Source organism: Dreissena polymorpha, chromosome 6, assembly GCF_020536995.1.
Source record: "Dreissena polymorpha isolate Duluth1 chromosome 6, UMN_Dpol_1.0, whole genome shotgun sequence".
Lineage (NCBI taxonomy): Eukaryota > Metazoa > Mollusca > Bivalvia > Myida > Dreissenidae > Dreissena > Dreissena polymorpha.
Genome location: NC_068360.1, coordinates 59876626 through 59894570, shown reverse-complemented (window position 1 = coordinate 59894570; position 17945 = coordinate 59876626). Strand labels below are relative to the sequence as shown.

The 17945-nt window shown below is 33.9% G+C and overlaps 3 protein-coding genes across 3 annotated transcripts in view; 1 reads left to right on the top strand and 2 right to left on the bottom strand.

The window, feature by feature from the left end:
- LOC127834218 (collagen alpha-1(X) chain-like) overlaps positions 1-8748 on the bottom strand; it is an 89959-nt gene extending 81211 nt beyond the window's left edge. Inside the window, exon 1 of the mRNA XM_052359879.1 lies at positions 8221-8748. Within this exon, the coding sequence (XP_052215839.1) occupies positions 8221-8701 (481 nt within the window). The 5' untranslated portion in view covers positions 8702-8748. The remainder of the gene's footprint in view (positions 1-8220) is intronic.
- Positions 3075-4804, top strand: LOC127834220 (uncharacterized). Its single transcript, XM_052359882.1, has 3 exons — positions 3075-3195; positions 3684-3851; positions 4062-4804. The coding sequence occupies exons 1-3, from the start codon at positions 3164-3166 to the stop codon at positions 4696-4698; spliced, it is 837 nt and encodes a 278-aa protein (XP_052215842.1). The 5' UTR covers positions 3075-3163; the 3' UTR covers positions 4699-4804.
- A 4371-nt stretch (positions 8749-13119) lies between the features above and the next one.
- LOC127834219 (uncharacterized) lies at positions 13120-17649 on the bottom strand. The gene is made up of 2 exons (XM_052359881.1): positions 16676-17649; positions 13120-14481 (listed from the first exon to the last, which is right to left on the bottom strand). The coding sequence occupies exons 1-2, from the start codon at positions 17133-17135 to the stop codon at positions 14075-14077; spliced, it is 867 nt and encodes a 288-aa protein (XP_052215841.1). The 5' UTR covers positions 17136-17649; the 3' UTR covers positions 13120-14074.
- Positions 17650-17945: the final 296 nt, after the last annotated feature.

The window sequence follows — 17945 nt, the reverse complement described above, 5'->3', positions numbered from 1 at the left end:
ATATAGTTAACTGTTAACTGTTATACCGTGGTTTAAGGAATTAATGTGCATTTCGCTTGCCATAGGATTAGCCTCTAGATAACCTGGCTAAAAGATCTATAAATAAACAGTTTATTTATAGATAAAGAAGGAAAGGAGATTATGCTACGGTATCTCGATCTTCTCGATTATTTATTTAAAATAAATATAAATATAACCCTTTTAATTAATTAAATGTATTTAATCTATTTTTTAAATATATGTGTGTAAAAAACAACTACAAAATTGAATACAATTATAAAAAACGTTCTAAATTGAAATACTATAAATAACTAAAATATATGTTTAATAGAAAAGCTTTTAAACCATCCTGGTCATTCATTAAGATGCTTAATAAATATTAAATTGATACAATTATTTTCATAATGTATGTCTATGTGCATGTGTGTACATTCAAAACTTGTTCTTATGTTAAAGTCTTCAGAGAAATATCACAGTATAATACAAATTTAAACTCTCAAAGACGAGAAAATATATCAAGGCATGTTATGAAATAACTTCATAATTTATACGCAAATTTGGTTTCTATGCAAGCACATACTACATGTGAAATAAAAATTCGCTAGCGAAACATTTAATGGGACAGAGACGCAATTATATTATTTTAAATACGATTTTTAGTCTGAACTTATCTGTTGACTTTTAAGCAAAATATTGACTGCCTCCATGTGATGCGAATTACTTGTTTTATTATATACTTAATTTTATGTATCGTTAACTCAAAGTGTTGTTTCTCTTTTCAGAAAATCACTTCTTCGACTTCGATGTCATCTTAACTCTTCAATTAAAAAGTCAACGGCTCTTTTTTCAGAATCTTAATTCGATTTTTTTTTTTCAAAATTGGTTTACATATTATTTTGCGTATGCTTTCTAAACAAACATGTTACCACAATACAATAGCGGAAGTCTACACTGTGTATTAGCAACCTGCAGTGGTGATCCTATCTTATCCCTGTGAGCGTCAAGTTATCTCATTTAGATCAGTCATAGGTCGGCTCCCTTATAACTTAGTCTGACTTAAATTTTCTGTCGTTAAGTATTGTGGTTAGATTTTTCATTTAGCAAACGCAAGGAGTCATACTTGTGTCATTAGAATGTGTGGAAAGACAACTGCGTCTACATGAAATACTTGAAAACAATAAAGTTCACTCGTTAAGAACAGACGTATGTTACAAACATAATATGTCATGTGCATAATAGTGCTTAATGTAGTATCGCTTTTATTATGCCACGACTGCACATTTACGTTGGAGACGCTGACGTGATATTTTTAAGTGTTATCGGATACCCATCCGATAACACTTTTAGGCTCCGCCCATTAATGACATTGTTTAACTCCGCCCGAATTTGAGTTCATCATTCTAATTTCTAGCGTTCCATGTTTATAATACTAAGTCCCGCCCACTCGGAGAACTACTTTTGTAGGCGTGGAATGTCGCTCATTTCATTAAAATGTAAACAAACCAATCCATTCATATTTTATTCACAACATTAATAAACATGTAGTATTTATTGAAAAAACTCACATTATGTTATGAAAGTAAAATAAAAACGAAAAATATGAAAGAAAAAGGCAGTAATCAATAAAAAAAGAACACAAATACTAGTTGGGCCGCTACCATCATTTTGTGCAGACGACCGCAACAGATTTTAACTAAAAAACTAACAATAATCATGTAAAGGTTTAACTAAAAGTAACAAAAAAAGACTGAACAGGTGTTTGATTTAAATCAATAAACATGTCTGATTTTCCAAATTTCAACATTGATTTTGAATGGTTAAATGAGTATGAAAATAAACAGGTAATTTTGAATGTGACCGAAGTCGACCACAACATAATGTCAGAATTCAATATCGACCCTTCATTTTTTTATGATGACATGGAAGAACCATCCTCTAACGAAATCATTCAAAAACCACCAACAGAAGAGAAAATTCTAGTCTCAAATGAGATAAAAGAAAATGATCATAAATCAAAAGAAATAAAAGGCTTTGTGCCAATAAGCCTAGGAGACATTGACAAGTACAATGCTCAGCAGAAAAACAAAAACACAGTCAGAAAGCATGACTCAAATTTGAAGAAGTTGAAAACATTTTTAAAACAACAACAATTACCTACTGATATAACACAAATTGAAATGAAAGAACTTGATAACATCTTATGCATGTTCATTTGGTCTATAAGAAAAGAAAATGGTGACGAGTACGAAACAACCTCACTGAGATCTTTTGTATCAAGTATAGACAAGGAACTTCAACTTAATAATTATCAATTCACCATCGCTAAGGACAGCGCCAAGGATTCCCACGGTTCAGGGAAACACTTTCGGTAAGTTAATAAATGCAAATTATGCACTTCATTAATACTTTATTTATATGTTGTTTAATTTTTGAATGTTCGTAAAACTATCAATGACACAGGGCTTTTTTCCTTTCTGTGAGAATTGCAATTTTTCTCATTTTTAGAAAATTGGCAACTTAAATTTTCACAATTTCAAGAAGTAAGCAACTAAAATTTTCTCAATTTCAAGAAGTTTGCGACTCAAATTATCACAATTTTAGAAAGTGTGCGACTCATTTATTTAACAATCTAGAAAGTTTGCGACTCATTTGTTGAACAGTCCTCGACTCATTATCATAAAAAAAGCCGTGTGACAATGTATCAACTTAATCCTTTGCATGCTGGGGAATTTGTCGTCTGCAAAAATGTGGTCTGCTGAATTTCTAAAATTAGCATTTTCTTCGATTTTTTTTCAAAGAATATTATCAGAATAGCAAACAGTTTGGATCCAGATGAGACGCCACGTTCTGTGGCGTCTCATCTGGATCCAAACATTTTGCAAAGGCCTTCAAAATTTGGTTCCCGCACTGAAAGGGTTAATTAATAACACACACATACTATAATTTTGACATTCAAAATGATTGAAGGTTACTTGATTTTCAAACCTTCTTCTAGTCTAAAATGAAAAAAGTTAAGAAAGAAGGTAAAGGAAACAAGGCGAATGCGGCCCAACCAATAGAGCAGAATGAAATTCAAAAGCTCTACGATGAAGGGCAACTTGGTAATGGAAGTCCACAGGCCATAATAAACTCTCTATGGTTCCGATTCACAACAAACTTCGGCATGCGGAGTGTGGAAGAACATTACAATTTACGGTAAAAAATAAAATTTCAAACTTGCTGGAATACAGAATATATACGATGCATCTTGACTTATAACAATTACTTAAAAATGCAAATTTTTCTGTCACTTTTTCTGTCTTATAAATATTAAGGCGAGCTATGCCTTATAACACATTAACAATTCAACTTTCCAGTGTCTTCAATTTAGATTGTACATGTACATGTATCTAAAAATTTGTTCGTAGAGTGTTCTGTCACCACAACTTTTACTGAAAATAACATTGTTTTCACTGGTTGTCAACCTGAAAATTAAAAAAAAGTAAGCCCTTAGAAAAAACTAAACCAAACAGCAAATAACAGAACTGCTCGAGTAATAAAAAATTATCAATTTATTGTTGAACAATTAATTTAACTTGAAATCTATAACATTTAAATATAAAACATTAAGAAAATATAGCATAAAAAACTACCCTCAAAAGTAAAGTAGAAAAAAGAAAGATTCACCTTTCCGAATTAATTAGATGGGGTGATGTGAAGCTGTGCCGAGACGTAGAAGGAGATGAGTATCTGGAGTTGGTCGAGAGGCAGACAAAGACTCGAACGGGTGCAACTGACGAAGCAAGAACTGTGCCGCCAAGAATTTGGGCCAATGATGAAGACCCATCCAAATGTGTTGTCGCAACTTACAGGTTCGTTGTTTCTATAATGAAAATTGAAATAGACAGATATTATATTCTAGAGAAAAAATAATGTCCAAATAAGTTAATCCACATGATTTTTATATACAGAATTGAAAAAGCCCTCTTATACGATGCAGATAAATAAATTGTTAAAAAAAGTTATATATAAACTAAATTTATTTAATAAAATTTCTTTAAACTTTTAAATTTGTATTATAGAATATATGCGTCAAAACGGCCCCATCGGTTTTCCGAGCCCAGCGACCCATTTTACTTGTCAACAAGTACAAAAGCCAACATCACTGCGACTTCTGGAAATGAGCAATGGTTCATCAGCATAATTGGGCATAAAAAAATTGCACAAATTATGAAACACATGTGCATTAATTCTGGAATCAGTAGAAAACTTACTAATCACTCTGCCAGGAAGCACATGGTTCAGAAGCTGCGGGATTCAGGATGCTGCCCCACGGATATAATGCAAATCAGTGGACACAAAAACGTTCAAAGCATAATTAACTATAGCAACATTTCCCTTCAGACTCAAAAGAAATGTTCCAATATTTTGGCAGGTACTAGCATTGCCAAAAGCAACGAATCCATTGCATCAAACATGTCCCAAAGCATGATGCAGCGCGAAAGCATCGCCATTTCATCTTCGTCCCATTCACAACTGGCAGCACTTCTGAATCCTGGACAACAACAGCTTCCTAAAGAAGTTACAGCAACTTTAAATCCAGAAGCAATCTCTTTCCCCACCCACTTTGACTCGACACGTGGGGGTCTGTTTTTTGGGGCAACAGTGAACATTTCAAACTTAAATGTTTACTACGGTGATGCCAAAAATGAAAAATAAGTAACTGATTTAAAATCCAATGTAAACGTAATGTTAAAATCCCGTTCGATATTGTTACTGTCCATTTTCTTGTTTCAAATTTTCACACAACACTGTTGACACGTTCGCCATGAAAATGGCCGTTAGTTTGTTTGTAAAACTTACATGTACAAGGCAAATATGTTCGCATAAAATATATTGTAAATTTATATTTAGTGCAGAACTATTTTTAATGTGGAAATATGCAGACGCTAGCGGATGTAATAAGGCCGCGTCTAATTTGCATATTAAACTACCGTAAATCAATAAAAATTAGCGGTGGTATGTTTTCGTTACCTCGTTGAAATTTGCTTTTTTGCTTTTTATGTGGCATAATAAATAGAATATATGGTTGGTGACTTTTGATATCATTGATATTTCCTATAAGCGTTTTTTCTGCAAACTACCATAATACGTGTATAAAAGTACACGGGGAATGTGATATATACTTTTCATTGATTTATAAATTGTATCACCATGACTTCAAAATGTCATAGGTACATATACAATACACTACATAAAACATCTGATGCGGTTGATAAGCGACTTAAAACTGAAAAAAAAAACAGTAAATTATATAGAATCGTTTCATTTCAGCCTTTATTTTCACAATTTTCATTATCGTAGTTGCATAAAAATTGAATAAACACATGTTATAGAGTCAAGTGCTCGTTTAACTTTACAACTATTTAAAAAATTTATGTAATTTCATATCAAATCTTTAAAATAAAGACAATCACACTTGAGTTAATAAATATACTTACAATATACATTTAAACAAAGAAAGAGTCAAATAAATAAATAGCCTGTGTGGTTTGTTTACGCAGTCCAATAAACAGGAAATTGTAGCATGACACACCGACATCAATCACCCTGTTGGCATGCGATGTCATTTATTAAATATAAAGTACCCAAGCCACCCTTCATGATGCTATGTGATGCTATGTGATTATATCACCAATCGATTTTTAACTTCATTGAACATTTATTTTGTTTTAACGAGGCATCATTTACATAATATGCATCTAATATAAGATAACGTACAAATAATTAAACAAAAAGAATAAAAAATAAATAAAAATAAAAATAACTGACTGACTGACTGACTGACTGACTGACGGACGGACGAACGGACGGACGAACGGACGGACGGTCCGACAGACATACAGACAGACAGACAGACAGACAGACAGACAGACAGACAGACAGACAGACAGACAGACAGACAGACAGACAGACAGACAGACAGACAGAAAGACAGACAGACAGACTGACTGACTGAATGACTGACTGCCTATTTGGCTGGCTGACTGACTGTCTGGCTGGCTGACTGTCTGGCTGGCTGACTGACTCGCTCGCTCGCTCCCTCCCTCACTCACTCCCTCCACTCCCTCCCTCCCTCCCTCGATACTCCCGTCCCTCCCTCCTCCCTCCTCCCTCCCTCCCTCTCCCTCCCAACCTCCCTCCCTACCTCCCTCCCTCCTCCCTCCCTCACTCACTCACTCACTCACTCACTCACTCACTCACTCACTCAAGGACTCACTGACTGATTGACTGACTGACTGAAAGAATGAATGAAATAATAATAAAAAGAAAGAAAGAAAGAATGAACGAATGAATGATTGAATGAATGAATAAATAAATGAATGTTTGAATGAATAAATGAACGAACGAACAAATGAACGAACGAACGAACCAATGAACTAATATACAATGAAAAAACGCACCTAAGCACAAACGCACAAACGGACGAACGAACGAACAAACGCATGGATGGACGGACGGCCAAATGGACAAATGGAGGAATTAATGAATAGAAAAATACTTAAATAAATAAATAGATAGATAAATAAATAAATAAATAAATAAATAAACTAATGAAACCCTGTAAAGTGTTCTGTTCACATTTTTTGTTTATTATTTTTGGTATGGCATACAATGTACTTAAATATTATTAAACTACAAACAAAACCCTTGTGCTTTTAAAATGATGAATCTATTGTACATATCACAGGTATGACACATAAACCACGCGGTAACAAGATTCACTTCAGTATGCATTATATTAAATCTTAAAATGTTCCAAAGTCCTTGAATAAAATATATATTTATAACCAATAGCTCACTTATTTATTGGGTTTAAGACCAACAAGAAATATCTTTAAAAAGATATACGGCGTTGATGTTGTAATGTTTGCGACCAGTGAAAGGAGATGGAATGAGGCGACCATGTATTTTAATGAAGGTAGTGAGTGATCATAAGATAATATATTTTAATGTATTAACAAATAAAAATGAAGAACAAGAAGAGGTGAAATTGTATGTTTTATTGTCAATAAGTATTGTTATGACTAGGTTTTCATAATTGAACGAGTAATACATTAGTTTCAATAGGAAAAGAAAACATATTCGCCACTGAAAAACTATTAACATAATGTTGGAATGAAATAAAAGATAATGTGTTATAATGTGTACAGATGTTAGTAGAATGTAAACATAAAAGACTCAATATTGCAAGCATCATAGTGATATGAATTTTTTGCAGAAAAAAAACAGAACTTTATATAAAAAATGAACGAAACAAAGTACAAAGAAACATTTTTACACTAATAAACGCAAAAATGGATTATAATAAATCAAAACAGATATATTTCCAACACCTATATGTTTCCTTAGTATCGCGGGCTACCGCCCCAAACCCCCGCTTTGTCGATAGTGGTAAACAACTGCGTACCGGTATTTAAAGTGCAATCTAGCCTGTTTTTGTAGTGTTTAGTGTGGCCGCTACGGCATATAAACAATAGATTCTTTTTATTGTACAGACATGTGATTAATGCTATACTGCTTCGTTAACTAAGGAGAAACGTTTCGATGTAATGTTTAGAGGATGTTTTGTATCATGACATTTTTTTTATTTATTGTAATTTACATGTAATTTACAATATATTAATATTTCATTTTCAGTTCAAATGCTATACATCCAATGTTTTAGTCCGGAAACCAGACTACCAATGTTTACGTTGATTTTTGTATTATTAGCCAATGAACAATTCGGGTTTATTCATTTCGGATATATCATGATGAAGGTCATCTAAGGTCAAAAGTGACGTTAAACAGCTATGCCGAAAAAAGGTATTTTTCTTTCATTATTTTAAATAAATAATCTAGAAGATCGAGATACCGTAGCCTAATCACTTTTCCTTCTTTATCTATAAATAAGCTGTGTAGCCGGGTTATCAAGAGGCTTACCCCGTACCAAATGGTATATTGGTAATACCATTGCCTGTCCATACAGCGTAACTCCGTTAACCTAAGGCCTCTTGAACAGTATAACCCGAGTCGTATCGGGTGCATTTGCAAACACGCATTTTGATCATCAAAAGCGATCCTGGTCAAGGCGTGAAAGCAAAATATTATAGAGACTACTCATTAAAGAGACAAAATATTTCTATTAATCTGTTTCTTAGCTGCATTATTGTATCATGCTATTATATTTAAGAATACCTTTCAAGATTTCGGTTTCCTTCTTCAACTGCAACCCGGTCTTTGAGGCATTTTGTGTCATCTCTGCTACAGCATCGGATATATTTGTCATCGCAGTTTTGATTGTGTTGTCTAATTTGGTCCCCACTTCTTTTTGCAAATGTTCCATAAATACCAAAGCATTGGACATGTTTTTAAGAGCACCTTGTAATGTTCCGTTTATTTCTGTGTCGATTTCGATTTTCGATTTCTTTAAACTGTCTAGAATATCCTCTAGTCTACTTCTGTCCTCATGTATTAATTTCAACGCCGATTCAACCTTTACATTAGTCTCGCGTGTTTCCTTTAGCATTGTTTCGATGACCAGTTCATTGCGGAGAACTCTCTCAAGAAGGCGCTCTTCAAAGTCGTATCGGGAACAAGCCGGGCACGATTGTTCTCTGGCCACTGTAGCATGAAATATGTTCATTAACAGAAACATATTTGGCAAATGCAGCAACATGTTGAACAATTAAAGAGGAAAAGAAACGTTTACACCAACGTGGTCGCGATCCCTACGTTCTCAAGCGAAATGATGCTAGCCTGCAATCTACAGGGTATATACTACGATTTATAGGCCAAGCAAGCAGAAGTGTGTGTGTTGTTACAACATGTTGTACGAAAAGGACTGGTTTTCAACCCATTGACAAACAATTGTCAAAAGGACACAAACCTTTTTATTTGATGAAAGTGATTGGCGTTAATTTCGTATTAATATTCGCTCTATATCTATCTATCTCTCTCTCTCTCTCTCTCTCTCTCTCTCTCTCTCTCTCTCTCTCTCTCTCTCTCTATATATATATATAATATATATATATATATATATATATATATATATATATATATATATATATATATATATATATATATATATATATATATATATATATATTCAAGGCTGATACATTTTGGTGTGCAGTAGTTATGTTTTTTGACGTAGCTGTTTAATCAAGCTTTTCACCTAAATTACATTATCATAACGCCTGCAGACCCAAATGAATATACTCCAAATATTCCATTGGCTAATTTTGAGCATAATCCCCCGGACCGTTGGCCGCATCACTGCGTCTGTGTGGTACAGAATATAACGCTAATGAATGCAGGGAAATGCGGACTATCTCTGCATGTTCACAATGACCCAGTTACAATTACGCAGTGCCGGTTAATTTTATCCCCAATACTTTCAGGTTCAGTGCTGGGTCAGTAAATCGTTAGGGGAAGATGGAATATACTATTAATAAACACCATATGTTGATAACACAGTATTGTTTTCAAGATATCAAATAACACGACTTTTTGGGAAAGAAATGAATGCAAAACTATCCGTAAATTTCATTTGTCTCGCATTGTGAGACACAACTACAGAAAAAGTAAAGTGTCCATGATAGAAGAGAAATCGTTGAATTATCTAGCAAATCATAAGTGACGTACACGGTCAGTAAGTCTGAAAATCTTTCCTGCAAGCAAGAATATGCTACCGAAATTTGTCATTTTGCTATATATAACACAGCGTGACTTTAATTTTCCATCGAAAAGTATCGTGATATGATTTTTACAAGACTCGCCTCATGTTGAAATGGGACTTCTGTAATTTGCTGAAAAGTAGCTCTTGTTTAGCCTGCGCATCCATGCAGTCTTGTCAGGTTATGCATACTTAGGAGGTAACTATGGAGATACCATGAAACCTTGCGTGCTCATTTATAGCCAAAAGCGTAGCCCCTGTAAAGACTGTTTAAGTGCGCAGGCTAGGCTTGAGTTAGGCTGACTGCAAATTCCATAAGACCAAGTGTCGCACGACACGGATGTACCATTAGTATTTGCATATGTAAAAACAAAACTGCGTCTTAATCAAATATCAAACATGTTGATTACGAAGAAATACATTTATAATAAGCCACGCAAGGACGATGTGATCACACATATACAATGTCTATCTACGATCACTATTATGTGGTTCAATATTTGTGCACTTCATGCAGTGGATATAAAACTTTTTATTAAAAAGAAAAGCCAACAGTTACACAACAATACTTAAATTAGATTAATAACTTAGAATAGTAAAATTTCTACCGTTATTTCAAAATCAGGATATACGCCGAATATCCTTTTGAAAAGATATTTTTTGTTGACTATATATAGGCTCAAGCACAGACCATGATTTCAATAATCAAGTTGGGACAATAACCCTTATTTTATATAGTTGTTTTAAAATGATCAGAAATTTTGACCAACCAAATTTAAGATGCTATATAATGTCTGTACGTGTTAATAATCATTAAAAATAAGAACATACGCTTTTATTAATCTCAGAAATACAAAAACATCCGTACTAAAACATCCTGTATTATGCCTCTCGCTATTTCGTATTTCAATACTAGCTGGACAAAACCAATGAAGTAATCATGGAGCCGGACCAAAAACATGTTCAATATACAAACACGTTCAAATCAGTTTGAATGTCAGCCACATTGTCTTCAAAATAATTGGGGTTTTAACAAACCTCAATGCAGCAACACTTGATTTGTTTACTTCTGATTTGATAGAAGTGGTGCAACTATCTGGGAATCGCGACATAATCAGAGATGTAAAGTAAGGATAGGAGGTCAAATTTTATCCTTTTAACTTTACAAAAATGGCTACCGGGTATGTATATAATTTTTGCTATGGCGTTCCAATGCCGAGCAGGAGTTGGAAAGTTCCAGTCCCACACAGGTCTCAGTCTTACATGGCAGGTTGCAACCCTTCTGCTATTTTAATCAATGGGTCCCTATTGCCTCCCTGCCAAGCACAGGGGATATAAGATACAACAAGATGCATAGTTAACAATTTGTGACTTTTAAAAGAACTGCTGTTTTCTTAGTTTCCAACACATTTTTCAGTGAAAATTTATTAACGCATGGCATGCATAGGAAGAACATTATTTTCACAGGAAACTAGAACAGCATTTTGTATTTGTTTTGAAGCCATGAGTTTACAGAATACAAAACAGTTTACTTACTGTAATTCAAAAGGACTTGTTTGGAATCGTGTTATTTTTATAAGCTTTAATATATTTACAAATATAATCATAGGGAATAATTTTAACTGATCTAAGCATACGTAACCGTCTCAACTGATATAAGCATAAGAAAGTCTCTTTACTGATCTAAGCATAGGTTAGTGTCTTGACTGATCTAAACATAAATTTGCCTCTTCACTGATCTTAGCACAGGTTAGCCTCTTCACTGATCTTAGCACAGGTTCGCCTCTTGGCTAATCTAAGCACACATTAGCCTTTTCATTTATCTAATCATAGGCATGTCTCTTCGCTGATCTAAGCATTAACTTTCCTTTTAAATGATCTAAGCATAGGTATGCATCTTGGCTGATCTAAGCATAAATGTGCCTCTTTACTGATCTAAGCCTAAGTAAGCCTCTTGGATGATGTAAGCATAATTAAGCATCTTCACTGGTCTAAGCAAAGGTATGCCTCTTGGCCGATCTAAGCAAAGGTAAGCCTATTTTCTGATCTAAGTAAGCATCGGTATGTATATTGGCTGATCTGAGCATAGGCAAGTCTCTTTACTAATCTAAGCATAGTTTAGCCTCTTTACTGATCTAAGCATAAATTAGACTCATATAAGCAAAGGTAAACCTCTTGTCTGATATAAGCATAGGTATGCCTCTTCACTGATCTAAGAAAAGGTATGCCTCTTTACTGATCAAAGCATAGGAAAGCCAAATACAGCTTACTTTTGGGCAACACTACTTCCTCAGGTTGACTACATTGACTTAGTGTATTGCATATGCATGAATACAATTATTAACTTGTTTATATATCGATACATAGCAAATTTAACATACAACACATAGAAATACCCATTATATATAATTATGTACTCTTATATTGTTGATGCTACCGAGTGTACGTATACATATAAATTTTATAATATAAATTATGCTAAAATTGATCGTAGATGACGTGTCCTCATATGGTACATTATATATTTCAAATTTGTTGTTGTTCACGATGCAAAAATAAATGCTATGTTTATATTTCATTATGACGCAGTTTTCGATCACACATGTATATCTCATTGCGTGTTGTAAATGAAAACTCTAGCCTAAATCTAAATTTTCGATAGCATATTCACGTCAAAATATGTTATTTATTGCCAACGGGTAAATGAAGTTCGCCTATTCTGGTTTTAATAGACGATTCCCTTACAGGCTACGCGCAGACTGACTTCAATATCCTGCAAGATGGAATGTATTATGTTTACAGCAAGTAATATTAAACGTCTGTACGTTAATATAAAACTACAATGTATATCACATGACGTTTCGTAAGTATATAAGCGTAGGGAACAGAAGGAAATAGCAATAATTATTTGATATAAAATATCAAGTGCGCATAATACATAATGAACATATTTCGAGAGTTAAATTGTGAAAATGCTCTTCCACCTCATTATTTCTAAATCAGATACGATAGCTCCAGGCGCAACACTTGGCTTCGATCGTTGCAAAACGCAATTCTCCATCCCAAAACTTTTCAATATGGCCAATGCAGACGTACTGTTTTTCATTCGGGTCTAGTGGTGTGAAATTTCTTTTTCAACTTATTTGCTGTGAAAAAGGTAATTAACGGTTAAAACCTGTGTTAGAAAGTAACCGCGAAAAAAATCTATCCTGCAGCAAGCCACCTCATAAACCATTGGGCCATTCATAGTGGTTTTGAAAACAATGATCCACTCATTGACAATTAATTTTACGTATTCAAACCAAATGTTTCAAATAAGTCCATCGATCAGTGTAATGACCCTGTTGCACTTCCGTGTTTCTGAGAAAAACACGTTTTAATAAAATAGCATTCGGATACAATTAGAAAATTTCCATGCACATATTTACCGTATTTATTCCAAGAGTTACGCATGTTTAACCCATTGACAACATATTGTAACCTTATGATACGTTTGGATCTTTAAAGGCATTCTAAAGACACATTTTTATGCTTTACGTTTGCGTTTTTGATTAGATTATAGTCCAGTATAACTTCATTATAGCAATATGAAAACCGTTGCACTCAACCCATCTGTGTGAGTAGTGTGTAAATCTTAATTCGCGAGCTTAAAAATTAAAAATACATCGGGAAGCGAACATTTTTTAATTCATGTTGTCTCGACGTTTTTCTACGTATGCAATTGTTTGCGAACTTGCTTGATACGAAATAAAAGCTACACTGTATATGTATGAATGAAAGCCATTATTTAAAATAACAACAGCTTGTCTTGCGTATTTATAGTTATGCAAATGTGTTATGCATTTACGACACAATATTTGTGTAATTTTAATCTTATTAAATATACCATACGGTTGTGAAATAAAGCCTAGACAAATAGGAAATATACAGTTAGTCAATGCATTACATAAGTTCATGACGATAAACACGACAACTAAGTAAGCACGCACAAAAACAATTCCTCAAACCGATTATTTACCGAATTTTCGCTGGGCATAACATACTTGCCAATTATACGGATTTAACATGAAACAAACTGAAATACCGTCTGGCGGTTTTTTATTGTTAATATTCCATTGATATTTTGTTAAAATTGAATTAAAAAGATCAGACATTAAATACATGCACCAGCTTAATAAATATAAAGTTTTGTGGCTACGTCACACGTTCGCGACATTCTACCGGTATCATGCCTGTAAATAGAAACACAAGTAACCATAATTAAGAGACACTGTAGAGAATAAAATAGACTATTCCATGTCTGCATATCGGTTATTGTCAGAAAGTATCCCGTTCTCAAAACACAAGTTTCTTTGCATAGTAGTAAGCATTAGTTTACATATGAATCAGTGCACCGGTAAACGAATTGAATGGACCGTCATTACATAACTGGGTTCCGCTAGATCTTGATTCCACCCAGATCTGGTCTGACATGGCGGCCCTGACGAAGACCTGCATAGAAGAGGTCGCGTAATTGCCGCTCACTTGTGCCGTGTAAGTTAGCTGTATCTGAATTCCTCGATGGGCCATCGCGAGTTGAGCATTTGTTGAAGGACCAACATAATATTGAACTGTAAATATATACAATCCTGGGACTGAAACGGTGAAAATGCCGGTTTTCGGGTCATAACCTTGACCTTCATTGACCCTCACATTGGTATAGACTACGTCTTGATCTTTATCAAGACTGAAGTCTGCTGGTGTATGTACGCGGAAATAAATCGATGGAATCGTCAACTGTTCTGAAAGAAACAATATTGACACGGGACGTTAAATTTTCGTATAATCAACAGCTAACATTAACAGGAAAGATCAACATGTTCTACCACCAAATATACATGAATGATGAGAAAATACAAATATCACATATATTTTTCACAACAATAATGCATGATGAAATTTAAGAGCATGTCTACGTTTTCCGATTGATCGTAGAACATAATATAATTTAACAATTCAAAAATAAAGATCGTCAAATATGTGTAATTCACCATTGTATTTCCCCCGTTCATTACAGTATGTATTTAAGACTGGAACCAATGAATGATCATGCATTATGCATTATCATCAACATTCTATAAGTTATGTATACATTTTGCGTTCGAAAGAATATTCGATTTTTAATCCCCGAAATCAAAATGTCTGAACATTTGAACTTCCAATAGTTAAGTTTATTGTCGTCACAAAGTCACTTTCGAAGATGTATTCTTTGCTACTTTAAAGAAGTTGGAATCACACACTCCTTATTTAAAACTTTGTTTTTGTTTTCAGTAGGTCTATGCAAACTTTTTGTTTTAAGTTCAGGTTAAAACAATACATAGTTGCTTTTTCTTAAAGCCGGAAAATAAACGTTTGCAATTTAAGCAAGACACTTGGCTATTTCGTCAGTCATATACATGAATAGACTAACAAATCAACTTCTGATTTTCAATCGAACTGCACGAGTACTTCGATTAAATCATCTGTTCAGTAAGAAAAAATACGCGAATTATATGCAAATACTTTGCAACGTCACGTCGTCTGCGTTGAAAGCATGGGAAGCATGACCGCATTGATTGCCAAAAAAATGCAGCGCATGGAACTATGAGATCTTTTGAATGGTAAACAATTGTTAGTCCGTATTGAAATGTGTCATATTGTATACATCCTCTTAATGTAATTCGGTTGCTTTAAAAAAAATAATATAACTCTGAATATTAAAAGTGTGACGCGCGATATATTTTATGTAGGTATCAATAAGTGACCGATCAATAGACAGCATTGACTCGCGGCTCGCATGTGTTGTCGTAGGAATCTATAAAGTTAATCGTTACATCACTGTAAATGTCATCGATATTTGTGATTGAATGGTAATCTAAGCGGGACTCAAACTTGCTTCAGATGCTGATATCATCCTGTATGCTACTTTCAAAATGGAGACACCTTAATCCAAAATTGACTAATACGCGACCGTCGTTTGCACAAAACATTCAAGGAGCTGTATAGTTGTACAAACTTCTGTTTTTATGCAAAATATTTATTGTTTTCTATACATATATTGAATATACTAATGGGAAGTTAGCATTCTAATATTCGGCCGGTTTTCGAATGTTAGTTCCTGTTCCTAGCTATAGTGCATTATAAGCATGTGTATGTGCTCTACATAAAATACTAGTTAATATAATATAAACAATAATGTATCTCCTGAAAATAGTTGTATGCTGTGATTATTCCTTATACATGTAATTGCATACGCCAAGAACAGCATACAAAAAATTATTAATTATCAACTTGATTTTACGACATTCAATTTGTTTCCGTACATTGTTTAAACAATTATCAAATATGTGTCACTTACACCACCGTGCGAAAAATTTAACTTTTGTTATTTATGCTTAAAACATATGTAAAACAATATATTACAATAACAATACAAATTAATAAAGAAATGAAAGGTTACACTAGCGATGAAACATCATTGCTCTGCACCAATATATTTTATAAATTCCTTTCACCCAGTATTTTCCTGTCATTCGTGACTTTCATTTATTTTTACAACAACATATTGATATAATGTGTTTAATGTTTTGTGAGCTAATAATTCCATTATAATTTAAATTTGGTGTAAATCTTTTGACACTACAGCGCCCATGTCTTATTGTTCTGCAAGTGAAACAAAAATGGATTTGTCAGTTGTTGTAATATGCAGTTCGTATAATTATTATTACTAAAATCAATCGGAGATGTTGCTTAAACATCGGATCCGTCATTTGCTTGATTCCTCGTTTTACCAAATGTTGAATCTTTACACACATTTTTTGAACATCCTAAGCAATCCTGGCCAAAGCGTGAAAGCAAGTTTACAAAGTATTTTCATTAATATACAAAATCAACAGAAGTATGTTAAATGTTTATAAAAAAAACATAATTGAATGATACTATTGAATTAAAGAGTACCTTTTAAGATGTCGATATCCTTCTTCAACTGCAACCCAGTTTTTGACGAATTTTCTTTCATCTGGACTACAGCATCAGATATATTTATCATTGAGGTATTGACTGCATCATTCAATTTGGTTCCCATTTCTTCATGCAAGTGTTTCATAAATGCAACAGAATCGGACATGTTTTTAAGACTGTCATGTAGTGTGGCTTTTATTTTTGTGTCCATTTCTTCTTTCGACGCTGCTAGGTTGTGTCTGTCCTCATGCATCAGTTTTAATGCAGATTCCACTTTAACATTCGTCTCACGTATTTCCTTTAACATATTTTCGATGGAAAGCTCATTGCGCAAAACTCTCTCCAACAAGCGTTCCTCGTAATCATAACGAGAACACGCCGGACTCGATGGTTCTCTAGCTGATGTAGCCAGAATTATGTTCTTTAACAGAAACATACATGTCAGCTGCAGCCTCATGTTGAAGAATCCAGTAGCAAAACAAAACTCAACACAACGTGGTTGCGAGCTTTTCGTTATCGTGCTTGTCTGGAAACTTCAGAGTATATAATACGATTAATAGGCCAACCAAAGATAATAGTGTGTTTTAAAAAATGTTTTCATAAGGTCTGGTTTTTCCACAGTGGTACGAACACATTAAAAGCAAAGCAAAGACTGTTCCATTCTTTTCGAGAAATTTAGTTAGAACAGGTGTTCTGTGAAAACCTTCGCAGTTAAATTATCATGAGGGGTTGCATCGTTTGTACACCTCCTTTTTTAAAGAGTCTCAAAGTTTGAAATAATTTTTTGACCCGAATTATTGATATCAAGAAATGATGTTTGTTATTAACAGTTCAATGTTTTGATATAAAGTAATGATGTTCTGATCACAGAAATTAAAAGTAATAAAGGGTTTAATACCTGCCCCAGCATGAACGTCGCCATCTTGTTTGTCACGTTATTAACCATTCTGGGAAACGAGTTAGTATATGATGGAATAGCATTCATAAAACACCTAGCGCATTCAAATGAACCAGACCAAAATCTTCAACTGTTCCTTTTTGACGATGAGAACAGCATCGTCCAAGGTTTGATAACCATCCTAAAAAAATTCACAATGGCGGCCTATGTAAAAGACCGAGCCAGTCCGATTGAGATAACTCGATTTTTCAGTTACTTCCCTTTTGCATACGCCACTGCGTAGGAGCATTGATAACATTCTCCTAGCAGAGTTGTCGTTCGTGTTTCAACATTCAACAATGGCCGCCTTAATGAGAGTCTCGATTCAAA